Here is a 27,791-nt window from a genome sequence, read left to right as displayed (position 1 = left end):
CGTTGCCTTTTGCAAATTTTCCTGTGGAAATATCCCTTTTTCCTCCAGTTTTTGGCAGACTCTCTTTCTATACTTCTCAATTTAAATATAGGGTGTGTAGCATAAAGGTAGCAGTACATTATCTCCTCTTTACCTGGAGTCCACTTAATTGTAGCTAAACCTCTTAAACCACAGACATTAATGAAAAAGTTATCTCCTGCTGCAGGGCTCCCAAGAAGAAGCTCACCAAAGCCTTTATCTATAGCAGAAATGTTCTTGTATCTGTGCATTTCCTTCTCTATCATTTCTAGCCTTAATGCTTAAGCAAGAATTTTGGGTGACAGGTTGTCAGTATGCATTGTACTTTCTCTTCCTGGTATACTTATAGTGGTTGCATTACTGAGATTTGATACAGATTTCATACAATGGAATCATCATGTGAAGGTATCTGGCAAGACGTGGCATGAACAATTTATTCTCTCCTCTTCAGAGATGTACAGCAATTGACCAGGTTTACTGCTGAATTTTAAGGGGTGTTAAGTCCATTCCAGTGTGCATTCTGCAATGGTTTGTGAGGCTTATTTTCTGACTGAAGCTTTTTCCACATTCAGCACATGCAAATGGTTTGATTCCTGTGTGAATTCTCTGGTGAACGGTGATGTTTGATTTCTGACTGAAGCTTTTACCGCACTCAGTACACGTAAAAGGTTTGATTCCTGTGTGGACTATTTGGTGGCTTGCGAGATGCGTCTTTTGGCTGAAGCTTCTACCACACTCAGTACACGTAAATGGCTTAACTTCTGTGTGGATTCTCTGGTGCATAGTGAGATGTGCCATCTGACTGAAGCTTTTACCACACTCAGAACAGCTATATGGTTTCACTCCTGTGTGGATTCTCTGGTGCATGGTGAGGTTGCCCTTTATAGTGAAACTTTTACCACATTCAGAACATGAATATGGTTTCATGCCCGTGTGGTTTTGAACGTGCATTGTGAGGCTTGCTTTTTTTGTGAAGCTTTTACCACACACTATACATGTAAAAGATTTCACTCCTGTGTGGCTTTGCTCATGTATTACGAGGCTTGATTTATTTGTGAAGCTTTTACCACACCGTGTACATAAAAATCGTTTTACTCCATTGTGGATTTCATGGTGTATTCTGAGGTTTCCTTTCTGACTGAAGCTTTTACCACACACTAAACATGGAAATGGCTTTACACCTGTATGGATTCTCAGGTGGATTATGAGGCTATGCTTCTGACTGAAGCTTTTGCCACAATCTGTACATATGAATGGTTTTACTCCTGTGTGTTTTTTCTGATGGATTATAAGACCTCCCTTCTGATTGAAGCGTTTACCACACTCTGTACAGTGAAATGGTTTCACTCCCGAGTGGCTTCTCTGGTGCACTGCTAACTGTCCCTTCACACTGAAGCTTTTACCACACTCTGTACATGTATATGGTTTCACTCCCATGTGGATTCTCTGTTTTGTGTAAGTTTTTTTGTCATGGAAGGTTTTACCACTTTCCATACTTGCAACTGCTTTCATCTTATTGTGTTTTCTCTGGTGAACTCCAAGGCTTTTCTTGTTTAAGAAGCTTTTACCACACTCAATACATGCATATTGTTTCACCCCTTTGTGGATTTCCTGGTGTATTTTCAGGTTTCCTTTCTGAAAGAAGCTTTTACCACACTCTGTGCAAGTAAATGGTTTCACTCCTGAATGGATTTTCTCATGCCTTGTCAGGTGTGTCTTATGATTGAAACTTTTACCGCACTGAAAACACAAATATGGTTTCAACCCTGTATGGATTCGTTGGTGTGTTGTGAGGTTATCTTTCCGAATAAAGCTTTTGCCACAATCCAAACAAGTATACTGCCTTTCTTCCTTCTGAACTTTCTGGTGTTTTGGGAGGTTTTCCTTCATAAAAAAGATATCTTCAAATTTAGTAGTAGTGGCTGATTCCACAACAGTTTTTGTGTGCTCTGGAAATGTTTTCTTATGACTAAAATGTTTCATACATTCAACACCTGAATCTGGTCTCTCTCCAAGATGCAATTTTGTAGATTTTATGCACATTTCCTGTTGCTCTTTTCCTGTTTGTATGATAGTGCTGGTACTGTGGTCACTCAGAGCCGAAGCTCCAGTTGAATATTTTTGTTTATTTCTGAGAGGCATTGTTTTCCCCCCTTTTTTTCCAGGTCAACATAGGAAGAAGTTTCCTCATTGTCTCTTTCTGATGATGCCTTTTCCCCGAGCTCCCATTGATATGTTTCTACATCACTGTTTCTGTGATCCTGTTTTTCTAGATTGGAAAAAAAAATAAGTGAACATTGAGCATTATTGCTGAAGAAAAGTTTTTTTTTTAATTTATTCATTTATTTAGTTTACACAAGCATAACTCTTGTTACATATAATTCAGGCGACAAAGAAATACAACATAATATACCAACATCTTAGTATACAGTGGTGGAAATAAGTATTTGATCCCTTGCTGATTTTGTAAGTTTGCCCACTGACAAAGACATGAGCAGCCCATAATTGAAGGGTAGGTTATTGGTAACAGTGAGAGAGAGCACATCACAAATTAAATCCGGAAAATCACATTGTGGAAAGTATATGAATTTATTTGCATTCTGCAGAGGGAAATAAGTATTTGATCCCCCACCAACCAGTAAGAGATCTGGCCCCTACAGACCAGGTAGATGCTCCAAATCAACTCGTTACCTGCATGACAGACAGCTGTCGGCAATGGTCACCTGTATGAAAGACACCTGTCCACAGACTCAGTGAATCAGTCAGACTCTAACCTCTACAAAATGGCCAAGAGCAAGGAGCTGTCTAAGGATGTCAGGGACAAGATCATACACCTGCACAAGGCTGGAATGGGCTACAAAACCATCAGTAAGACGCTGGGCGAGAAGGAGACAACTGTTGGTGCCATAGTAAGAAAATGGAAGAAGTACAAAATGACTGTCAATCGACAAAGATCTGGGGCTCCACGCAAAATCTCACCTCGTGGGGTATCCTTGATCATGAGGAAGGTTAGAAATCAGCCTACAACTACAAGGGGGGAACTTGTCAATGATCTCAAGGCAGCTGGGACCACTGTCACCACGAAAACCATTGGTAACACATTACGACATAACGGATTGCAATCCTGCAGTGCCCGCAAGGTCCCCCTGCTCCGGAAGGCACATGTGACGGCCCGTCTGAAGTTTGCCAGTGAACACCTGGATGATGCCGAGAGTGATTGGGAGAAGGTGCTGTGGTCAGATGAGACAAAAATTGAGCTCTTTGGCATGAACTCAACTCGCCGTGTTTGGAGGAAGAGAAATGCTGCCTATGACCCAAAGAACACCGTCCCCACTGTCAAGCATGGAGGTGGAAATGTTATGTTTTGGGGGTGTTTCTCTGCTAAGGGCACAGGACTACTTCACCGCATCAATGGGAGAATGGATGGGGCCATGTACCGTACAATTCTGAGTGACAACCTCCTTCCCTCCGCCAGGGCCTTAAAAATGGGTCGTGGCTGGGTCTTCCAGCACGACAATGACCCAAAACATACAGCCAAGGCAACAAAGGAGTGGCTCAGGAAGAAGCACATTAGGGTCATGGAGTGGCCTAGCCAGTCACCAGACCTTAATCCCATTGAAAACTTATGGAGGGAGCTGAAGCTGCGAGTTGCCAAGCGACAGCCCAGAACTCTTAATGATTTAGAGATGATCTGCAAAGAGGAGTGGACCAAAATTCCTCCTGACATGTGTGCAAACCTCATCATCAACTACAGAAGACGTCTGACCGCTGTGCTTGCCAACAAGGGTTTTGCCACCAAGTATTAGGTCTTGTTTGCCAGAGGGATTAAATACTTATTTCCCTCTGCAGAATGCAAATAAATTCATATACTTTCCACAATGTGATTTTCCGGATTTAATTTGTGATGTGCTATCTCTCACTGTTACCAATAACCTACCCTTCAATTATGGGCTGCTCATGTCTTTGTCAGTGGGCAAACTTACAAAATCAGCAAGGGATCAAATACTTATTTCCACCACTGTATATCCAAAGAAAAACTAAGGAAAAAATTATTAAATTCTTTGTCCCTTCCTTAGACCACAAATCAGTTGAAGGGGAGTTAAAAGTAAAGATCAGGACTATCTAATTTAGCTGGAAAAAATAAACATACAAACAAGGCTACCACTCCACCAAATTAGACTTAAACTTAAAGCCTTCTGATGTTATGTCTTAGTTACTCCTTTCAGGTCTATGAAAGATTTCAATTGTTCTGGCATGAAGAAAACATATTTAAGTCATTTGACTACACATTTACATGGATATGCTAATAGACCGTGTCTCCTCTCTTAAATCCAATAATTTCTTTCTTCTATCTTGTGTGACTTTGGTGACACCTGGAAATATCCATAGCTTCTGACCACAGACTTTTTGGTGCAGATTCTTAAAGTTTCATTACTGCGTTAAAATCCTGTTCAAACACATACGAAACCAAAAGTGTGGCCCTATTAGTTACTTCGGTTAAAGAGTCCTCCAAGATTAAAGAAATATCACTCAGTTCGTCAGGTTTCTCGTGTTCCAAAACCGCATGGGTCTCTTCCTGGTATTTTTTAGGACGGTAATATATCTTATTTATGAAGAAGAACAGTTTAACGAGTTCAGTAATACAATATTCCTTTGTAAATTAGCCACCCCTTGTATGCTGGGAACACATTTTCAAGCTGATCACTGCTAGAGATGCAGATATAATCTATGATCACATTCAAGTCAATATTTAAGAGCACCTGTTCTATCTTTCCATATAGGTATAAGAAAATCCATGCTGAGCTATACCAAGCTTCATGAAGTCCAGCAGCCTGTCTCCAACAGTAGCCAGTCCAGGTCACAAGTGCCCAGCAGGTCCCAAAAGTAGATTTATTCCTTATAGTTCATTTCCAGGGATCAGCAACGGCTCTCCCAAACATAGCTAGCTAAAAAGGTTTTAGGGACTTTTCCTCCAGGAACTTCTCAAACATCTTTGGAACCCCAATCTGTTAGTCACCTTGATCATATCCTCCAGCAACAGACACCACAGCTTAAATATGTGCTACGTGAAACAGAAAAAAAAATTCCTACAATTTGTTGTCAAGCTGCCGGTCTTCAGTTTCATGGAGTGTCCACTTGTTTTTGTGTCGTTTGAAAGGTTAAGCAAGTATTCCTTATTTAACCATTCCAGCCCAATCAAGGTTGTATAAACTTTTATCATATACCTTGACTTGGTCATCTTGTTATAAAAGGACCCCCTTAAAGCACTAAGTTTTTGCATGGTGAAGAGTAACTCAGTAGGAAAGGGTAGGCTCTTCTAAAAACCTGAGCAGACATCTATAAAGAAGTTGTCACTTCGCTTGCAATAAAGAATTGTTTCTTTAAAGACGTCTCCTCCGGTTTTTAGAAGAGCCTACCTTTCCTACTTCTTGCTTCTGCAACCTTTTACGTAGGAACCGGTGTACCTCCACCCCTTTGGGGTGGTTTTCTTTGCTCGAAGAGTAACTCAGCCCAGCCTCCTTCTCAGAGGCACCGGCTCAAGCTGTAAAAGCCAGAGTGTGTGTTACTTTGCTCTTGCCACTTGCTCTAATGTCTGAACTGCCTGCACAATTACAGATTTGAATAAAATAAATAGAAATAAAACAAAGAAAATAAGATATTTGTTTTTATCAGACAACCCTAATCCATTTTGTAGGCAATTAGTAAGCAAGCCTTGGGGCTATGCGATAGGAATTCATTCTGTGTTCTGTTATAGTATTCTACTGCAACTGTTATGGGCCTGCCAAACATTTAGGTGCCCACAGTCTGGGCTGGCTCAAGGAATAGTGGCGCCCTGGGCCAACTTCTTTGGTGCCCCTCCCCTCAATTGCATTGCTTCTGGCGTTCCCCCTCCCGGTTCGGCATCTTCCCCTCTCCCCCAGTCCAGTCTGTTTCCCCCTCCTCTGTCCCACACCCCATGGGTCTGGTACTACTCCCTCATCTCTCTCACTCCACTGTGATCGTGTAAAGTTTACATCAGTCGCCGGTGACAACAGTATGACAGTCTGCTACTTCAGCCAGCCCCTGGGTCTTCCCTGTGCTGTGTCCTGACCACAGGAAATTGCATCAGAGGAGGACGCAGCAGAGGGAAGACCCAGGGGCTGGCCGAAGGCAGCCTGTCATGCTGCTGCCACCGCCTGTGACCGACACACTTTACAGGACTGTGGGGGACTGAAAGAGGTGAGGGAGCATAAATGTGACCACCTGGTTTATAGAACTTTGGCTCCTTCTTGGGTCACGGATGAGCTAATAGTGGCAATATCAGAATGTATAAGTGAAACAGAAAAGTATTCCAATGACAGGCTCACAGGGAAGGGGAGGGGCTAAAAAACTGGGTGTAATGGACAGATGATCAGAAACTAACAAAGCGGTGTAATGTTCACATTTATGCTTCAGAATGTGATAGAAAGCCCTGATCTCTGTTAAGACATGTTTTGCTGGTTTCAAAATATTTCATCATCTTAACCGCAAAGATTTCTAGGTTGTGTTAAAGTTTCCTCTTAGTGCTCTGGTCCTGAAGTTCCTTCACCGAGCTCTGGTGGATGTCACCCATCTGGGAGAATACGCTATCCTGCTTGTCCTTGGAGAATCTGAATTTTTTTTACAATGGATAATGAGAGATATATAATATGAATTTTTGGTTAAATTGTTACCACATTAAAAAAAGGATAGGAACATGAGTAACTATACTGGGTCAGACCAATGGTCCAGCTAGCCCAGTATCCTCTTTTCCAAACAGTGGCCAAGCCAGGTCACAAGTACCTGGCAGAAACCCAAATCGTGGCAATGCTCCATACTACAAATCCCAGGACAAGCAGTTGTAACCACGTCTGTCTCCATAGCAGACTATGGACTTTTCCTCCAGGAATTTGTCCAAACCTTTTTTTAAACCCAGCTACGCTAACTGCTCTTACCACATACTACATCAGTAAAAAAAAAAAAAAAAAAAACCACCACTGATACCAAAATTATGGATAAACACCAAATTAAATAGTGGACTCGGCCCCCTCCCCCCCCCCCCCAAAAAAAACTTTCAACGATATTAATGAATTATTTATTTTCATTTATAGATATTTTAATTCTTAAGTTTTCCTTATGGGGCCCTTTTACAAAAGGTGGTAGCCGTAGTGCTGGCTCGGCACGCGGCAACTCGGCCCTAGCGCCGCGGTAATTCCAACTCCTGTCGCGCACCAATTCCGGAGCTAGAAAATAGTTTACAATTTTCTAGCGCCGAAGACGTGCCTGGCGGGCAGCTACCGCCAGAGCCCCCACCGTCTCCTAAATAGGAGACGGTAAGGGCTCCCCCAGGAAGTGGCCGCGTGGCAAGTATTTAACTTGCCATTTCCTTATTTGAAAGGAAAACAAAAATCTTTTACCAGCGGCAGTAAACATGGGCCTTGGCACATGGCAAACCCGCACACCGACACCAACGAAGGGGCCCTTTTACCCTATAGGAGGGTCTAGTGAACTCATTTCATAGCTACTCATTACAGCCTATAATGACTCCGTTACAATCATGGGTCAAAAACCTCCCATAATCTCTCTTTAAGTCAAAATATCTTTAATATGTGCAATCATTTTATATCCAATTCCAATTATAAATATTACTAGCCGTTGAACCCGTTAAAACGGGCTACTATTGCCTGGTCTTCCTTCTCTGCCTGTGTCCCACCCTCGTGTGACGTACCGTCGGCGAGGGCGGGACACAGGCAGGGAAGGAAGGCTGACCGGAGCTCAGCTGATCTGCGTGCTGCAGCGATGTAAGTTGAATTAATAGCGAACAGAGGGCCCGGGCCGGGTGGAGGGGTGGCGACGGCGGCGACTCCGGGGGGGACGGGGGGGTACCGGTGGCGGCGACCTCGGGGGGGGGGGGGGAAGCGCAGTTTCCCTCTCTGTCCCGCCCCCGTCATCACGTATTGACGCGGGGGCGGGACAGAGAGGGAAGTCTGTACTGCGCATTTGCGAGTGAGTTCGGTCACTCGCCGTTTATACGTTTGATTGCTGAAGTAACACCAATGGTTTCTTCAGGGGATAAACGAACGCTGTCTCCCAACATCACATGGAGTACACGTTCACAATGCAGAACTTTTAAACACTGCCTCTTTGTTATTATTATTATTATTAATAAACTCGTTTTATTGGCAGGGGAGGGCAATAAAAATTGGCATAAAAATATGAAGTATATATTGTGGTTATGGTGGGACCAATGACATTATAGGTACCCTCTGATTACTATTCATACTGGTGTTTGGCTCACTTGGAATATGATGTAACGAGCCGTGTTAACTATGTTCTGTGTTATGTTCTTAACGCTCAATAAAGACTTCTATAAATTAAAAAAAAAATAAACTCTTTTTATTAATGTTTAAGCATATACAACCATCACCTGTAACAAACGTAAGAAAATCCCTCCCCGCCCCATCCCAAGGGTATCCCACAGCTGGCAAACACAATAATCCACAGAAAGGAAAAACACATAACAATCAGAGGCCATGACTCTTAGACCTCCGATCGAAAGCAACTGCTCTTCCCTTCTATGTGTGATATTACTGGCTTTGTGCTCACACAGAGCCTTCTGTTGCATTTCTTTTTACAATTTTTCCCCTTCTCTCCCCAGTCGGAACATGAAGAAGTATCCTCTTTGAATCTTTCTGATAACACCTTCTCTCCTTCAGGCTTCTCACTGAGCTTCCAGTGTTGTATCTCTGTACTACTGCATTTTAATTTCTTTGAGATTCTGCAATAAAGGATTTCTCGAATCTGCTGTTGTCTTTTCCATTATTGTTTCTAAGGTCATTCTTTTCTAGACAAAAAAAGTGAACAGCGGCCATTACTGTTGAGACAGGAAGTTTAACGAGTTCAGTAATACAATACGCCTTTGTAAATCTGCCAACCTCGCTCTGCTGGGAAAGCGATATAACCGAGCTGATCGCCACAAGAGATGCTGATAGAACATATGATCGTATTCGCGTCGCTATTTCAAAGCACCTTTTTAGTCTTTCCACATAGGGATAGGAAAAATCCTGCAGAGCCGAGAGCCAAGCTCCATCGAGTCCAGCGTCCTGTCTCCGTTACTGGTCAGTCCACGTCACAAGTGCCTGGCTGATCTCAAAAAACTCATGGCTCAGGGAGAAGCAATGGCTCTCCCTAGTCTATCTGACTCAGTGGCGTAGCCCAGGGTGGGCCCGGGTGGGCACAGGCCCACGCAATTTGAGCTCAGGCCCACCCGGTAGCAGCACACCTATGATGTGGCTGGCAGGGATCCCCAAGCCCTATCAGCCAAAAACTCCCAACAACTGTCCCTCCTGAATACCTTGTAAATAGAAGATCTTGACCTGCAGCGAGCAGCGACTGACACATACTGTTCACACCAGCCCCACAGCCTCCCCTTTGATGTATTCCTGCCTATGTGGAAGCAGGAAGTTGCATCAGAGAAAAGGCTGTGGAGCCAACATGAGCCGTGCGTATTAGTTGCTGTTCGCTGCCGGTGAAAATCTGCTATGCAGGGAAGTGGGGGATGTTTGAAAGACAATATCACATGCAGGCGAGAGAGGGAGAGACCAAATCACTCGTGGGGCAGGGTGGAGTTCTGCGCACCTATCTTGGGCCCAGGCCCACCCAAAATTGGGTATCTGCCTACGCCCCTGATCTCACTACACAATTTTTATGGACTTTTCCTCCATTAACTTGTCCAAACCTCTTCTGAAGCCCTCTATATTAGATGCCTTGACCACATCCTCCAGCAACAGACTCTAAGCTTAGTTATACGCTGCAGGTACATGACTTGTTTTCAGTCTACTGGTCATTAGTTTCACGGAGAATCCTCACTTGTTTGAATAGTTAATCAACTGTTCCTGTATTTTAACCATTCCACCCCACTCATGATTTTATAACATTCTATCACCTCCCCTTATGAAGTTCCCCCCTTACAGTGTTAATTATTAGTGTGGTGAATAGAAAGGGGACACATCTTAACTCAATACAGTTGGTTTCAGAGGATAATTGAAACTTATGATAAGGGCCATAGTCACCCCTGGCTGTTGAGGTTTCCTTCCTTTAAGATTTATATTATAGATAATCTCTTGGGTTAAAGTCAAGAATTAGTGCAAACTATTTAATAATTGATTTCATGTTATTTTTGCCCTCCAGTATATGCTTTTTTTTTTGCGTATTCAAAACATCTGAACACAAATACAGCTAACCAGGCAACGCATTCCGCAACACGGGTCCCGCTATCGAAAACGCTGAAGTTGTTACCAAATCCAGAACAAACCGCATTGCAGAGTCAGACCTCAAACCCCTACCCGAAGAGAAGATCTTAATAACACATAGGACATACCACGGTAACCCAGGGGCGTAGCTACACAGGCCCTGAGGGGGCCCGGGCCCCTGTAGATGTGGCCCTGGCCCCCCCTGCCGACGATCCCCTTGAACCCCCCTCTCGCCACCAACCCTCCCCCGCCGTCGCATCAGATACCTCGTTTGCTGCAGCCGAAGAGGGTTTTCTTCAGTTCAGCGCCAGAGTAGCGCCTTCGTTCGATGAAGTTCCAGCTGTGATCAGCTGATTCTGACGCCTTATGTCCTGCATCGTGCAGGACGTAAGGCGTCAAAACCAGCTGATCAGAGCAGGAACTTCGTTGAACGAAAGCGCTACTCCGGCGCTGAACTGAAGAAGACCCTCTTCGGCTGCAGCAAACGTATCTGAGGTATCTATTGCGGCGGCGGGGGAGGGTTGGTGGTGAGAGGGGGGTTCAAGGGGGTCATCGGCAGGCGGGTCCAAAGCGGCGGCGGCAGCAGCGGCTGGGGGGGCGGTGGCGGAGGCGGCTAAACAGTGCCCCCCCACCTTGGGCTCTGGCCCCACCTCCCAGCGAGGTCTGGCTACGGCCCTGCGGTAACCTACCACACACAGATCCATTTAGGTTAGATTTATTGTTTGAGCATAATTCTAAGGCAGGGGTGGGCAACCTCGGTCCTCGAGAGCTGCAACCCGGTCGGGTTTTCGGGATTTTCCCCAATGAATATGCGTGAGATCTACTGACACGCACTGCCTTCATTGTATGCAAACGGATCTCATGAATATTCAGTGGGGAAATCCTGAAAACCTGAGTGGGTTGCAGCCTTCAAGGACCAAGGTTACCCACCCCTGTTCTAAAGGAGAGGTGAAAAACTGGTTAATTAAAGTAATAAACAAGTGATGCCATACTGGATCAGACCAGAAGTCCATCATCCCCAGTAGCATCCAGTTGTTAACCCGGAAGAACCTAGCAGATCCCAGAGAATCTCTTCAGGGGAGCATCAGAGGAACAGTGGAGCTTGGACAGAGTTAAGAAAGAGCAGAAACATTTCAAAGAGGCAGTAGGGGGAATCCATGCTGTGAAATGAGGTTGGGGTGGGCTGAGAGAGTTTGGTGTGCACTTCAACAAACAGCTGTAACCCGTATTCTCCAGGGATCAACCTCTAAATCATTCCATCATCAGTTAAAATTACTACTACTTTTTTTTTTGCTATGTACAGTGCTCATTATTACTCAGCTCTACTGCGTAATCTCAGTTTTTGCTGTTATTATTTACCTGTGTATGAGCGAGTAACTTCTTTCTGTCCTGGCTCCTTTGGATCCCAGACATGTGATTCTTCCTCTAGTTTAATCCTTGCTAACACTTCAGGATTGAAGCCTTCAGGGCCTGTGCCTAAGGATTACGAAATAATTGAGGTTTATTTCCCTTAGATTCACAGAAAAATGCACAGCAGTAATTCTCAGGGTGCAGCACACGATAGAGGAGGGGGAAGTTCTACTACTGTTATCCAACCTAAAGCAGAGGGATCTGGGGGTCACTGATTCAAATGATCCTGAAGTGATCAAATACTATTAAGAAGACAAAGCAGATGTAAGAAAGAAATATACACATAACAAGCACAATGAAGGAAATGATCACTGCCCTTATTTTAGGAGCACCCGATATCTAAATGGCATCATTTAAATGTCTAGAGAGACCCAGACGTTTAAATGCCATTATAGAACGGGGGCCTTTCAGATGTCAGGAAGCCAAGTGTGTTCAGATGGGAATGGGGCGTGGGCAGGGTGATATAATAATAATCATAATAAATCCAGACCCCACCCCCAATATTCAGCCGGCAGCAGGATGTGCGGTTTAGCTGCTGTTGCCGGCACCGACCCCGGACATTCAATGCCAAGTCGTTTTTGGTGACCGGCATTGAATATTCAGGGGTTTTTTTGGCCGGCTGTGGCTTAACTGGCTATGTTAGTAGCAGGTGAAGATAGGACTGCTATTTATGTGGTTCAATTTGCCCGCTAAACTTAGCCGGCCAGCACTTGAATATGACCGATATAGCCGGCTTACAACCATGCGCTAATATTCAGTGGAGATAACCAGCTATCTCGCACTGCGCCGGTCGACGGACACAAAATTCTACATCTATGCTGATAATGTTCCCATTGAACAAGATCTATCTACAGCCTTGAGTAAAATGACTGCGTGTCCAACCGCAACTCGGGATGAATCCAAGCAAAAGAGAGATTCTTTGTGTACCTAACACAAGTGGACAAATTAAAAAGTCATGGGATAGGAAGCAATGTCCTTATGTAGATTAGGAATTGGTTAGTGGACAGAAAGCAGAGAATAGGGTTAAATGGCCTTTTTTCTCAGTGGAGGAGGGTGAATAGTGGAGTGCCACAGGGATCTGTAGTGGGACCCGTGCTATTTAACATATTTATAAAATGATTGGGAAATTGGAACGATGAGTGAGGTAATTGAGGACACAAAACTATTCAAAGCTGTCAAAAACACATGCAGATTGTGAAAAATTGCAGGAAGACCTTAGGAAACTGGAAGACTGGGCATCCAAATGGCAGAAGAAATTTAATGCAAAGTGATGCACATTGGGAAGAATAATCTGAATCATAGTTATCTGATGCTAGGGTCAAGCTTAGGGGTCAGGACTCAAGAAACAGATCTAGGTGTCATTATAGATAATACACTGAAATCTTCTGCCCAGTGTGCGGTGGCAGCCAAAAAAGCAAACAGGAAGCTAGGAATTATTAGGAAAGGGATGTAAAATAAGACCAAGAATATTATAATGCCTTTGTATCGCTCCATGGTGCGACCTCACCTTGAGTATTGTGTTCAATTCTGGACACCGCATCTCAAAGCTTCAAAGAAGAGCGACCAAAATGATAAAGGGGATGGAACTCCTCCCATATGAGGAAAGGCTCAGGAGCTCTTCAGCTTGGAAAAGAGACGGCTAAGGGGGTCTCTACCAAAACAGGTAGAAGTGAATCAATTTTTTAAAGTACAAAGACCAGGGGACACACAGTGAAATTAGACGGAAATACTTTAAAAATATTTTTTCACTGAAAGAATAGTTAAGATCTGGAACTCGATCCCACAAATTTCTCTCTCTCTTCTGCATCAGCCCCGGTGTTTACTAAAAACGCTGATAGCGCACTCCTTACCTAGTGAGATCAGGGTCTCATAATTCTCCTTCATCACCTCCCTGTAAAGCTCCTTCTGACCTTCATCCAAATACTCCCACTGCTCCCGGGAGAAATAGACAGTGATATCCTCAAACGTCACTGGCACCTGAAACACAAACCAGAAACAAACATAGGGCCCTGTTTACTAAGCCTCGCTGTAGGTGTGCTAACTTTTTAGCGCACACTAATGACAGAGACACCAATTTTATGTGGTATGTGATACTTTATACCCGAGTTTGATTTGTCCTTGCCATTCTCAGGGCACAGACCGTAAAAGTCTGCCCAGCACTGTTCTTGTACTAAAAGTTTTGAAGCTAACATCGAAGCCCCTTAAAATTTACACTCCAGCCCATTCATATCTATTCAGTCACAATCAGGGCGTAGACCGTAGAAGTCTGCCCAGCTCCCATTTTGCTTCCCAATTACCAGTGTTGCCACCGATTCCACGGAACCATTCCTTCGAAACAGGATTCCTTTGTGTTTATCCCACGCATGTTTGAATACAAAGGAATCCTGTTTAGAAAGATTGGATCCAAGGAATCTTAGCGAAGATTGGGTGGCGACGCCGGTAATTGGAAACAAAATGGGATCTGGGCAGACTTCTACGGTCTACGCCCTGATCGTGACTGAATAGATAGGGATGGGCTGGAGTGTAAATTTTAAGGGGCTTCGACGTTAACTTCAGAACTTAGTACAAGAACAGGCTCTAGACTCCGTTTCCTCTATTTTCTCTAAAAGCAAAGACAGAGAATGTCAAATGTCACTACCTGGAGAAATCAGTGTCTAATAAAACCAGGACAGGACATTTCACATCCAGTTGCAGTCACCAAAATAAATTTAAACTTGCTACATTTGTCCAGCCTGGGCTTAATGAAGGGAGGAATTCAATCGGTATTTTCAGCTGCGTATAATCGTGTCGTAACTCACCAGGCAGACACTGATGCAAATTGTAGACAGGTAGATGCCACTGGCAGGATAAGATGAAGGAAGCAGGAACAGACTTTATCCTGTTGGTGACACCTAACTGTGTATAAGGAGATTTCTGGACCTCTCATGCACAAAGTCCCCCTTCCTTCCCAGTTGTAAAGGCAGAGGAGTTCGAGTCACACATATAGAACTAGATTACGTAAATGGAACCGAAAGAAACTGGCGCCGAGCAGCATTCTATCATGACAGTGTACTCTCAATTGCAATATTGAGGAAAACTACCGTCTTATTTTTCTATTATCAATACCCGGATATACTGTGGCCATAAAATATACAATTATTCAGGAGTATAGACTCAAAACAATCTAAAAGTACTGTAAATATGTGATAAGTACATAAGTATTGCCATACTGGGACAGACCGAAGGTCCGTCAAGCCCAGTATCCTGTTTTCAACAGTGGCCAGTCCAGGTCACAAGTACCTGGCAAGATCCCCAAAAAGTACAATACATTTTATGCTGCTTATTCTAGAAATAATCAGTGGATTTTCCCCAAGTCCATTTTAATAATGGTCTATGAACTTTTCCTTTAGGAAGCCGTCCAAACCTTTTTTAAACCCCACTAAGCTAACCAATTTTACTACATTTTATTTAATACTAGTAAAAAGGCCCGTTTCTGACACAAATGAAACGGGCGCTAGCAAGGTTTTCCTCGGAGTGTGTATGTTTGAGAGAGTGTATGTGAGAGTGACTGTGTGTGAGAGAGAGTGAATGTGCGAGTGTGTGTGTGTGTGAGAGACAGAGTGAGTCTGGGTGTGAGTGTGTCTGTGAGAGAGAGTGTGTGTGTGAGAATGAGACTGTGTGCAAGTGCGTATGTCAGACACAGTGCGAGAGAGAGAGTGTGTGTGAGACACAGACTCTCTGTGAGACTGAGTGTATGAGACCAAGAGAGTGTGCGAGTGACTGTGTGACACATAGAGAGTGAATGTGATAGAGTGTGAGAGACAGTGTGTGAGAGTGAGAGAGAGAAAGACATTGACTGTGAGAGAGAGAGTGTGTGAGTGAGAGAGAGAGAGAGAGAGAGAGAGAGTGTGTGTGTGACAGAGATACCTCCCCCCCCTCTCTGGTGTCAGGCCCCCCTCCCTCTCTCTCTGGTGTCTGAGCGTTACTGTGCAGGACGCTGAGCTCTGGCTGTGCTTCAAGGAACTGACCAATCCTATTTAATAGAATGCACCTCCCAACATTCTGAAGCCGAGAAACCTCGTGTGGTTGGTCACTTCTGCTTGTGACGAACCCGGAAGTACGTGATGTCAATTCAGGATTATCCGACCTTCGCTAATCCGACCATCCGGCATATCCAGCAGAAGCACCCCCCCTCCCCTGGTGATGTCCTCGCGCTGCCGTTAAGAAGTGCGCAGGTTCTCTTCCTATTTTCTGGCTTCACACGCTGCTGGTTAGTGTTAACAAACAGTATTGTATTTGTTCAGACCGTAATCAGCTAACGCCGTTAACAGCTACATGTAAGCCACATTGAGCCTGCAAAAGGTGAGAAAATGTGGGATACAAATGTAACAAATAATAATAATCTATAGTCATCTACGAATCTCACTGACTTTTTGAGTGTTAGTCTCCTGTGAGGATTAAGGGCCCAGATACAAATTCAGCCTGACCGAAGTTCGGATCATATATATTTGCTAAGGTTAATTCAATGTCCTCCAGAAGAATTTGCTCAAATATACATCTACCAGCAGGATCCCTTTTAACCCTTTGCACCTGAAAAAACACAGCCACTTCTTAGAATTCTGTGCGTGTGAGGCAAAAATCCTGGTGGGGTAGGCTCCATGGTGTACCAAATACTCAAAACATTTCAACAAAAACAGTTTGTGCTTTATTTCTCAACAGTTCCTATAACAATAAACGTCTTTTCCTAGGTGAATTAAAGCCATGGACCTTCAATGTGTAATTGGACTCTGGAATTCGTTGCCGGAGGATGTGCTGGAGCCAGTTGGCTTGGTGGGGTTTGGATAGCTTCCTGGGGGAGAAGTCCATGGGCCATTATTAAAATGGACTTGGGAAAATCCACTGCTTATTTCTAGGATAAGCAGCATAAAATGTATTATACTGGTCTGTGCCCTGAAAAGGACAGGTACAAATCAAGGTAAGGTATACACAAAAAGTAGCACATATGAGTTTATCTTGTTGGGCAGACTGGATGGACCGTGCAGGTCTTTTTCTGCCGTCATCTACTATGTAAAGGTACAAAACAATGTTGGCTTTTTTTTAAGCAACTGATGATGTCTCAGGCTCCTAATATCTGGAACTCACTTGCTTTAAAATTGAAGGATTTGAATGGCTACAGTGATTTTTGGAAATATCCGAAGACAATTCTTTTTAAAAGATTTGTTAATTTCATGGTATAACTGTCATTCCCCAGGTTCTGTCCCGGCTACTGAATACTGTAAACCGCCTAGAAACTTGCGGATCAGGTGGTCTAGAAATCCAATGTAATGTAATTTATAGACTGCAATATTACAGCTCAAAGTAAACTCCAAATGCTGCAGAACACGGCAGCCAGACCGAGTTTTTCAAAAACAAAATATGAGAGAGTAACACCGCTATTTGCCGAACTGCACTGGCTTCCTGTGGAAGCAAGGCCTAGCTTTAAATTGTGCACTTTTATTTTTCTTCTAATATATGGTGACACTCCAGCTTATATGGAGAATCTGATTTATTACCTGAATGCACCAGATTGAAAACAGCAAGATATTTCTTTACTCATATCCTAGTCCGAAAGGTGTTTGCATAATAAATCTGTGCTCTCAGCTACCTACCAATACCAAACTAAGTGGTGGAATCAATTACCAGTCAAAAATTAGGGCAAAGGTTAATTATGGCATGTTCATTCTCAAAATACATATTAAATAAAATATGATTATTCTAAATGTAATTAAATTTGTAGCTCCTGGGAAAGCCCAGTTTATAAACCACATAGAACTCTATTTGGGGAAATTGAAGTGGTAGAAGAAATTGAATTGAAATTTGCACTTCATCTGTTGATATGCCTGTCTGAAAACGGAAAGATTTAAAATTTCTTTTCCAATTACAGAAAGAGAAAACCTCTCACACGTTTATGTTAGGATATGAAATTTGAGACTGGGGATAGAGAGGGAAGAGGACAGAAAAAAGGCTCACAGAAAACAGAAACTGAAGGAACCATAAAGCTAAAGGAGAACCAGGAAGAAAGAGCCTGAGGAGCTGCAGGAAATAACGAGCAGAACTTTCTTTTCTGGAGCCCCAGGAACGGATTGAGCAGTGCCAGGCTCATTTCTTTTTCTGCTTGTGTATCAGATGTTGCATGACATTGCCTAACACTGAATCCCCTGCTGCCCACCTCCTGCCAGTCTCCTACCTGCTGAGCACAAAGCCCTGCAGCCATTCTCCTGCCCTGGCTCCCTCTTTGCTGGCTCAGGAGCAGCAGCCCTGTGAAGGTAGGGGAACCAGGAAGAAGAACTTTCTTTCCTCTGCTTGCTCCATGCACCATGTGTGTATCAGAGGTTGCATGACATTGCCTGGCACTGCATCCCCTGCTGCCCACCTCCTGCCAGTCTCCTACCTGCTCAGCACAAAGCCCTGCAGCCATTCTCCTGCCCTTCTACACAGCACCATTTCCAGCCCTGGCTCCCTCTTTGCTGGCTCAGGAGCAGCAGCCCTGTGAAGGTAGGGGAACCAGGAAGAAGAACTTTCTTTTTCCTCTGCTTGCTCCATGCACCATATGCCTATTAGAGGTTGCATGACATTGCCTGGCACTGCATCCCCTGCTGCCAACCTCCTGCCAGTCTCCTACCTGCTGAGCACAAAGCCCTGCAGCCATTCTCCTGCCCTTCTCTACAGCACCATTTCCAGCCCCTGTGAAGGGAGGGGAACCAGGAAGAAGAACTTTCTTTTTCGTCTGCTTGCTCCATGCACCATGTGTGTATCAGAGGTTGCATGACATTGCCTGGCACTGCATCCCCTGCTGCCCACCTCCTGTCAGTCTCCTACCTGCTGAGCACAAAGCCCTGCAGCCATTCTCCTGCCCTTCTCCACAGCACCATTTGAAGGGAGGGGAACCAGGAAGAACTTCTTTCCATGCACCATGTGTGTATCAGAGGTTGCATGACATTGCCTGGCACTGCATCCCCTGCTGCCCACCTCCTGCCAGTCTCCTACCTGCTGAGCACAAAGCCCTGCAGCCATTCTCCTGCCCTTCTCCACAGCACCATTTCCAGCCCTGGCTCCCTCACTCCCTGCACCTTTGCTTCTCTCCTAATGGCTTGAGAGAAAGAGAGAGAAGGGAAGGAAGAAGTTTAGGGATAGATCAGAGGAGCAGGAGAGAGGGAGGAAGGAACATGGATCTAAGAGATCAGAGGAAGCAGAAACAGAGAGCTTTATAAAAACAGATGAGAACCACAAAGAACAGCCTCAGCAGTTGCAAGGAATAAAGAGCACAACTGTCTTTTGCGGAGCCCCAGGAACGGATTGAGCAGTGCCAGGCTCATTTCTTTTTCTGCTTGTGTATCAGATGTTGCATGACATTGCCTGGCACTGCATCCCCTGCTGCCCATTTCCTACCTGCTGAGCAGAAAGCTCTGCAGCCATTCTCTTGCCCTTCTCCACAGCACAATTTCCAGCCCCCTGGCTCGCTCTTTGCAGGATCTCAGCTTCTCTCCTAAATCCAATGGCTTCAGACAGAGAAAGGAAAGTCTGGACTGGAGACAGATCAGAGAGAAGCAGGAGAGAGGGAGGTCGGTCGGAGCCGTTTGTGACTGCTGCCATCTACTGCACCCTCCCAGCACTGACACTAGAGAAGCTGATCTTGTACACACTGTCCCGTACTCAGTCAAAGAATCTTTACTACCCGAGGAGGTTTAATAATAAATGGAGCCTGAGGTCAGAGTGAGAAAGTGAAGGAAGAGACCTGCTGGAGGAGAACTCCTGGAAGCGGAGAGAGAAGGTTCCCTCAAAAATCCAGGAGGCACTTACCTGACTGGGAACATGTGTATTATGTGAAGTTGACTAACAGCCGTGGGGTGGAGGATAGGACTGTAGAGTTAGAGTGAAGAAAGTCCTATCCAGGGTAGGGTTACCATTTTGTGTCCTTTGAAAAAGAGGACACATGTCATGCCCCCTACCCCGTCCCCGCCACGCTTCGTGCCCCGCCCCCACCACGCCCCCTTCGGGTCCTCCTCCGCCCCTATTCCCCGCCCCCATCACATAGTCCCCTCCCCCGTCACATACCCCCCCTCACTTACTATCTAGCCCTGGTGGTCTAGTAGCGTCTTCTCTTGGGGCAGGAAAGAGCCCCCTCTTTCCTGCCCGGAGCGCTGCCTGCCCTTGCCTGCTGCATCCTCCTCGGTCTGGATGGGGATTCAAAATGGCCACCGAGAGTTGAAGCGGCCTCGCGAGAGTTCAACTCTTGGCGGCCATTTTGAATCCCCAGCCAGACCGAGAAGGATGATGGACAGGGGAGGCGCAGCGCTCCAGGCAGGAAAGAGGGGGCTCTTTCCTGCCCCGAAGACATCACTAGACCACCAGGGAACATGGTAAGGAAGGGGAGGGGACGGGAGACCAGACCCACGGCGCCGATCGCCCGCCCACACGCCCACCGCACGCACACGCCCGCGTTTGTCCAGAAATCCGGACAAACGTGGGCGCGGGCAAAATCCGCCGGATGCCCCGGACATGCCCTCAAAAAGAGGACATGTCCGGGGAAATCCGGACGAATGGTAACCCTAATCCAGGGGTGGTGGCTGTTTTATACTGAGACCCAGGTCTCCCAAATAAGTGGGCTCAGTGGAGCAGAAACAAGTTGGAGGATAAGCTTGAAAGAACTTGTTCCCCACAAGACTGGAACTAATAAAGTGGATTGGCATTCAATGTAGAGTGAATTTGCATATTTGTGAAAGCAGAGGAACCAGGGCTATATTCCCCAAAGAAGGTGGCAAGAGGCCCTGCCGGAGTACCAGAAATGTGACCGGTTACCAGAGGGTATAGCAGGGAAGGATTCACAGAAGCGGTGATAACTGGGGCAACAGTCACCCTGCATGAAGGAGCCCCAGTCCTTGAGGCTAGGTGTACAAGCAGCCATAGAGAAGGCCTGTTGGAGTCCTTCTCTGAAAGCCAAGTGCTGGTAAGCCCTGGCAGAGAGCATGTGAGTATAGACAGTAGCCACTAGAGGGCTTCAGCACACATGAGCGACTCCTGGGGGTTTACAAAATCTATTACTTACTGCTCTAAGGCTCTAACTTCAGACAGTTCAAAATACTGCAGCAAGATTGATTTACAGAGTGTTGAAATATGAACCACTGCATTGGTTACCAGGCACAATCAGGATTTGAGCTATGTACCTTAGCTCATCAAATAATATATGGTGCGGTTCTGTCCTATAGGCAAGATATCTTATTACGTATGTTGCTATGTCCACTACCTAGAACCATTGGTAATGCAGTTAATAAATATTTTAAATAAGTAAATAAATTGAGATGCTTAAATTCTAACCCCCCTGTTTACAAAGCCGCGTGGCAATAAGTACATAAGTATCGCCATACTGGGAAAGACCAGGGGTCCATCGGGCCCAGCGTCCTGTTTCCAACAGTGGCCAATCAGGGTCACAAATACCCGGCAAGATCCCAAAAAAGTACAAAACATTTTATACTGCTTATCCCAGAAATAGTGGATTTTCCCCAAGTCCATTTAATAACGGTCTATGGACGTTTCCTTTAGGAAGCCGTCCAAACCTTTTTTGAGATCCGCTAGGCTAGCCGCCGTTACCGCATTCTCTGGTGATGAGTTCCAGAGTTTAATTACACGTTGAGTGAAGAAAATTTTTCTCAGATTCGTATTAAATTTACTACATTGTAGCTTCATTGCATGCCCCCTAGTCCTAGTATTTTTGGAAAGCATGAACAGATGCTTCACATCTACCCGTTCACTCAAAGTGAATGGGCTGAGTCGGAATTAGCGCACCGGCAGCTGCTTTTGCAGCTTTGTAAACAGGGGGATGTTAACACCGTGCTCTCCAATTGTTAACAGCGGAGGAGAGATTTTAGTGTGTCTATGATTATATCTATATCTATCTATATAGATATAGTTAGACAAACATTGGGCCCGATTCTATATAGGACACTGGAGGCGGGACTGGAGGTTGGGAGGCAGGGATAGTGCTGGGCAGACTTATACGGTCTGTGCCAGAGCCGGTGGTTGGGAGGCGGGGCTGGTGGTTGGGAGGTGGGGATAGTGCTGGGCAGACTTATACGGTCTGTGCCAGAGCCGGTGGTGGGAGGCAGGGATAGTGCTGGGCAGACTTATATGGACTGTGCCAGAGCCGGTGGTTGGGAGGTGGGGCTGGTGGTTGGGAGGTGGGGATAGTGCTGGGCAGACTTATACGGTCTGTTCCCTGAAGAGCATAGGTACAAATCAAACTAGGGTATACACAAAAAGTAGCACACATGAGTTGTCTTGTTGGGCAGACTGGATGGACCGTGCAGGTCTTTTTCTGCCGTCATCTACTATGTTACTATGTTATTAACTTACCAAAAAGAAATGCCACAGCCAGGGGCGTAGCCAGACAGCAGATTTTGGGTGGGCCTAGGCAAGAGGTGGGTGGGCACCAAGTGTCCTCCCCCTCCCCACACACCCAAAAAATATCTCAGCTGGCGGGAAAATGCTTCTCCCCACCTTGGCAGTCTGCAGCAGGCATGCACTGAAAACTGAGCATGTGCAGGTACCAGAATCGTGGAGAGCAGCATTTTTGTTACCATCAGGGGGAAGTCTTCAGCTGGTGGAGCTTGGGATCCACAACAGCTACTGCTAAACGTGTGCTACTGTTGGGTGGGCCTGAGCCCTAACTGGGTGGGCCTCGGCCCAACCTGGCCCACCTGTGGCTACGCCACTGGCTACAGCAGATTCAAGGGAGTTTTCAATTCTCCATTATCCAAAATGTAGTAAGTTAGTTTATAAAACCTCACATTCCACTGGGTTTTCATTTCAAGCAACTAAATGGTGCAATTCACTACCGCGGGAAATAAGGTGTCCGAATGGGTTTTCAGAAGCTAAGCTGTGGCTAGCAGCTGCAGTTGTGACTTTTCAAGGAAATTGCCTTGTTACAGAGAGTGAGATGATAAAAAATACAAGGCAACACTGGGTCTTTGTGAATTAGAGAATGACACGGGAACAAAGTTTGTCCGCATCCCTGTGGGTTCTGTCTCCATCCCCACCCTATCCTTGCAGGTTCTGTCTCTGTTCCTATAGGTTCTGTCCCCACTCCATCCCCATGGGCTCTGTCCTCATCTGCAAAAGCCTCGAACACTTATGATAAAAACTGTCTTTATTTCGTAGATTCCTGTTAGAATCAAATTAGGAAGTGATGTAAATGAAAGGTATATTAATAGTTTTATTTAATTGAAACTTATTATACTGGAGGGGTATTTTCGATATTACGTCTAAGTCTGACTTTGAACGTTTTGCTCAAAATGTCCAGAATCCGAATAGCGAATATAGTCATTTTCGAAACAGCAAAACATCTTTTTTTTTTAATGGCCACATGCAAGATATTTTCGTGCTCTGTGTTTTCATCTTTTTTAGTCCATTTTTTAAAAAAATGTACAAAATTAAGCCATTGGTATGTAGGAGGAGCCAGCATTCTTAACAGACTGGCCACAGAGACATCCAAGTAGAGGAATGGAGCACCCTAGGGGGCACTGAAGCGAACTTCACATAAAAACTCCCAGGTACACATCTGACCATTACCAGTGGCGTAGGAAGGGGGGGCGGGAGGGGCGGTCTGCCCCGGGTGCACGCGCTCAGGGGGTGCCGGCCCCCCTGGTTCCCTGCTCTCTCTGCCCCGGAACAGGTTACTTCCTGTTCCAGGGCAGAAAGAGCAGGGAACCAGCGGGGCCGACGCAGCTCCGAGTGACGTGCACTCGGGGCGGATCGGCCCTCCCGCAGGTAAGAATGCGCTCCGGGGGGGGGGGTGCGCCACAGAGGGGGGGGGGTCGCACCATGCTGCACCCAGGGGGGTGCGCAGCGGCGACCCGCCCCGGGTGCCATTAGCCCTCGCTACGGCACTGACCGTTACCCCCTTATATTGCATAATGAGCCCTCCAAAACCCACCCAAAGCCTACTGTCCCCAACTGTACACCACTGCAATAGTCTTCATTGCTGAAGAAGTCACGTATATGTGGGTGCAGTAGGTTTTTGGTGAGTGTGAGAAGGCTCACACGTTCCACCACAAGTGTAACAGGTAAGAGTGGAATATGGGCCTACAATGCACTACACCAACCAGGGATCGGCTTGCTGTTTTAATAAGATTGGCCATAACATCTGAAGCTCTCACAGAGGCTGGGATTTGGACACGCTGGAGATGAATTGGGTAGATACTACTACTACTACTATTAAACATTTCTATAGCGCTACTAGACTTACGCAGCGCTGTACAAATTAACATGAAAAGACAGTCCCTGCTCAATAGCACACTTTTCATAATTTTTTGTAAGAACAGGTAAGTGTTTTTTCTGTTTAAGGCAGCTAATCAAAAGAATTATAAACCTTATAAGCTATTACCTACATTTTACTGCTCTAGGGCTCTCACAGTTATATTCTTAACTAAGGTAAAAGAATTTTAAAACTTATAAGTTAACACCTACCTTATACTGATCTAGGGTTAACAAATACATTTAGACATTATATAATACCTACCTTTTACAGTTCTGGGGGTCTTTCAGAACTAAACAAGCTAAAAATTTAGCCCTGCTAAGCTAATGCCTACCTTTTACTACTCTAGGAGGTGCATTTTCGATATAACTTCTAGTCCGACTTTGGACGTTTTGCTCAAGTGGAGAATATAGCCATTTTCGAAACATCAAAACGTCTATTTTTTCTTTTTTGAAAAAGGCTATTTGCTAGATGTTTTTGTGCCCTGTGCGTTTATAATTTTGGTCCATTTTCGGAAAAAAAATATCCAAGTGAAAAACGCACAAAGTCAAGCCATTGGGATGTAGGAGGAGCCAGCATTCTTAGTAGACTGGCCACCCAGACATCCCAGCAGAGTAGTGGGACACTGCAGTGGACTTCACATAAAAAGGTCCCAGGTACGCATCTCACCATTACCCCCTTATATTGTACTAGCCGTTAAGTCCGTTAAAACAGGCAAGATTTCCAGCAACCCTCCTCGCCGCCGCTCCCTCCCCCCTCTGTGCCGGGCCCCCTGCACTGACCTGACAGCGCCTCTCACCTCCGTGTGAAAGCGCTGCAGGCAGCAGCAGATGCGAGACCGGCAGCGGGGATGGGGGGGAGGGTGGAGGTTGGTGTGCGTGATGTTTATTTGCAGGCTCCAGTGGCAGCGTCCGACAGTCCGACCGACTCCGTTTCCCTCTTTGTTCCGCCCTCTGACATCATCACGTCTTGACACAATGGCAGGACAGAGAGGGAAGTCTCTACTGCGCATTTGCAGGTGAGTCGGTCACTTGCCATTTATATGTTTGATGGTGAGCCCTCCAAAACCCACCAAAAACTTATTGTACCCAACTATACACCACTACAATAGCCCTTATGTCTGCAAGTATCACCTATATGTGGATACAGGTTTTTGTTTGGGGGGGGGTGTTGGAAGGGGCTGCCACATTCTACCACAAGTGTAACAGTTAGATTATGGGCCTGGGTCCCCTTCTCCACAGTGCACTGCACCGACCATGGATCTACTTGCTGCCCTAATAGGACTGGCCATAACAGGTGCGTAGCTAGGTGGGGCCACAGATTTAGTCTGGGTCCCCTCCACTTTCGACCCGCCACCACCGCAAGGTACCTTTGCTGGTGGGGGTCTCCAACCCCCGCCAGCCTTAGTCTTCTTCGGCGCCAGTCTCCTGCACGTTCGCTCACTTTGCTGATCTGTGCTGTGAGTCCTGACGTCCTGGGGGGGGGGGGGGTGTCGAAAGTGGGGGGGGGGAGGGTCGGCAGTGGCGACGGTCGAAAGTGGCGGGGGAGGGTCAGCAGTGGTGATGGGGTCGAAAGTGGCAGGGGGGGTCGGCGGCTGGGGAAGGTCGGCTAAAATGTGCCCCCCCCACCGAGGTCTGGCTACGCCCCTGGGCCACAACATCTGAAGCTGTCATAGAGGCTGGTATGTACTGTTTCCTTCACATCTTTTTTTGGGGGGGAAGGGGATCAGTGACCACTGGGGGAGTAAGGGGAGTCATTCCTTTATTCCTCCAGTGGTCTTCTGGTCATTTGGGGCACTTTTTTGTGGCTTAAAACAGGTCTAGACCAAAACGTCTTAGTTTTAGTCCTGGACAGTTTTGTTTTGTTCCATTATGGCTGAAAAACATCCTAGGAATGGCCAAATCCCGCCCTTAACATGCCCCCTTGAGATTTGTAAGCATTACAGTTGATAAACATCTGCAAAATGGGTTTCAAAAATGCCAATTTGGATGTTCTGGTGAGAAAAACATCCAAATACTGCTTTATGCCACTTTGTAGACATTTTTCTCTTTCGAAAATGAGCCCCTAGGGCTCTAACAATTAAATCGAAACGAAGGCAAAAGAATGTAATAAGCCTATAGCCAATGTTTGTTTTTTTAATGAAATTAAAACAGATTTTATCAATCAACCTACAAATTCTCTTCTATCAGAAGGTTTAAGTCACTAAGGGGTCCTTTTACTAAGCTGCATTAGCACTAACGTGTGCTTACAGCAGCTGAGACGCTAAAAACAAATTCTAGGTTTTGGCTGAGGGGACCTGTCTGGGGGGTGGAAACGAAATCAACCAAAGTCTACACATCATGCACTCCTCAGCAGATGCATTTTATTTTGCTGCATTTATAACCCACATTTTCCCACCTATTTGCAGGCTCAATGTGGCTTACAATATAATACAACTACAATCACATCGATGGAATAGAGAATCAGATAAGGTGCATAGGAATATTATGGCAATCATATTAACGGAGAAGAATTTCAGAATTATTGCTATTAAGGTTCATACGAAAATTATGTTGATTAAGAAGTGGGTAAGTGGATAACAACATAATATAATGATATCAGGACAGGGTATGATTATCAGTAATTAGGGTGTAAATAAAATAGGCAAAATAAGAGTTACAATATAAAATTGTGTCTGGTGTAGTTTAGGAGTCAGATCGTTATGGCATCTATCTACGTTTCTCATCTAATTTTTTGAGTCACAATTTCCCCATTCGTTTTGGTGGTTTTATTACATGGTGCCAGCTTTAAGGAAATCTACTTCTACCCATCTGAGGAGAATTGTCTTTCAGCAAGCATACTGCACCGGATTTGACTGGTTTTGGCTCATCTGGGCGCTTTCCCTGAAATAAACATGTTTATCTTATGTTGGTATGATTGTGTGCTTTACTATTTTATCAATTGTATTTTTTCTCATGTTTTACTTTTAGCCTGTAAACCACTTTGCCCTGAAAACAGTGGTAGAGTAAGTTGACAATAAATATAAACCTAGAGTCCAAATGTAGTTTCATTCATGTGTGGATTGTCTGATGTATTTTGAGGTATCTCTCCTCAGTAAAGCTTTTGCCACACTCAGAACATATAAATGGTTTCACTCCAGTGTGGCTTGCTTGGTGAACTATGAGTTGTCTTTTCTGAAGGAAGCTTTTACCACACTCTGCACAGGAATATGGTTTCATTCCTGTGTGGATTGTCTGATGTATTTTTAGGTATCCCTTCCGAGTGAAGCCTTTACCACACTCAGAACATGTAACTAGTTTCACTCCAGTGTGGCTTGCTTGGTGTGCTATGAGTTGTCTTTTCTGACAGAAGCTTTTATCACACTCTGCACAGGAATATGGTTTCATTCCTGTGTGGATTGTCTGATGTATTTTGAGGTATCCCTTCCGAGTGAAGCCTTTACCACACTCAGTACATATAAATGATATTTATTTTTTGTCTATTAGATTGTAAGCTCTTTGAGCAGGGACTGTCTTTCTTCTATGTTTTTGCAGCGCTGCGTACGCCTTCTAGCGCTATAGAAATGCTAAATAGTAGTAGTAGTAGTACATGTGAATGGTTTAACTCCAGTATGGATTCCTTGGTGAGTTGTGAGGGTTCCTTTATGATGAAAGCTTTTACCACACTCAGAACATGAATAAGGTTTCACTCCTGTATGGATTCTCTGGTGCATTGTGAGGCTTTCTTTCTGAGTGACGTTTTTACCACACTCAGAACATGAATGTGGTTTCATTCCTGTGTGGATTGTCTGATGTATTGACAAGTATCTTTTCATAGTGAAGCCTCTATCACATTCAGAACATGTA

The 27,791-nt window shown here is 45.2% G+C and overlaps 1 protein-coding gene across 1 annotated transcript; it reads right to left on the bottom strand.

Moving 5' to 3' along the window:
- Positions 1-469: 469 nt before the first annotated feature.
- LOC115458949 (oocyte zinc finger protein XlCOF6-like) lies at positions 470-27,401 on the bottom strand (the record flags this gene model as incomplete). Its single annotated transcript, XM_030188806.1, has 5 exons — positions 470-2,078; positions 11,628-11,744; positions 13,529-13,655; positions 19,086-19,195; positions 26,999-27,401. Coding segments are annotated over 5 exons (2,343 nt in total), but the record flags the coding sequence as incomplete, so codon positions are not given.
- Between the last annotated feature and the right edge of the window lie 390 nt (positions 27,402-27,791).

This window comes from Microcaecilia unicolor, unplaced genomic scaffold, assembly GCF_901765095.1.
Source record: "Microcaecilia unicolor unplaced genomic scaffold, aMicUni1.1, whole genome shotgun sequence".
In the NCBI taxonomy this organism is placed as follows: Eukaryota; Metazoa; Chordata; class Amphibia; order Gymnophiona; family Siphonopidae; genus Microcaecilia; species Microcaecilia unicolor.
Note: the sequence above shows the minus strand (reverse complement) of the source record. Positions and strands in the feature narration are given on the sequence as shown.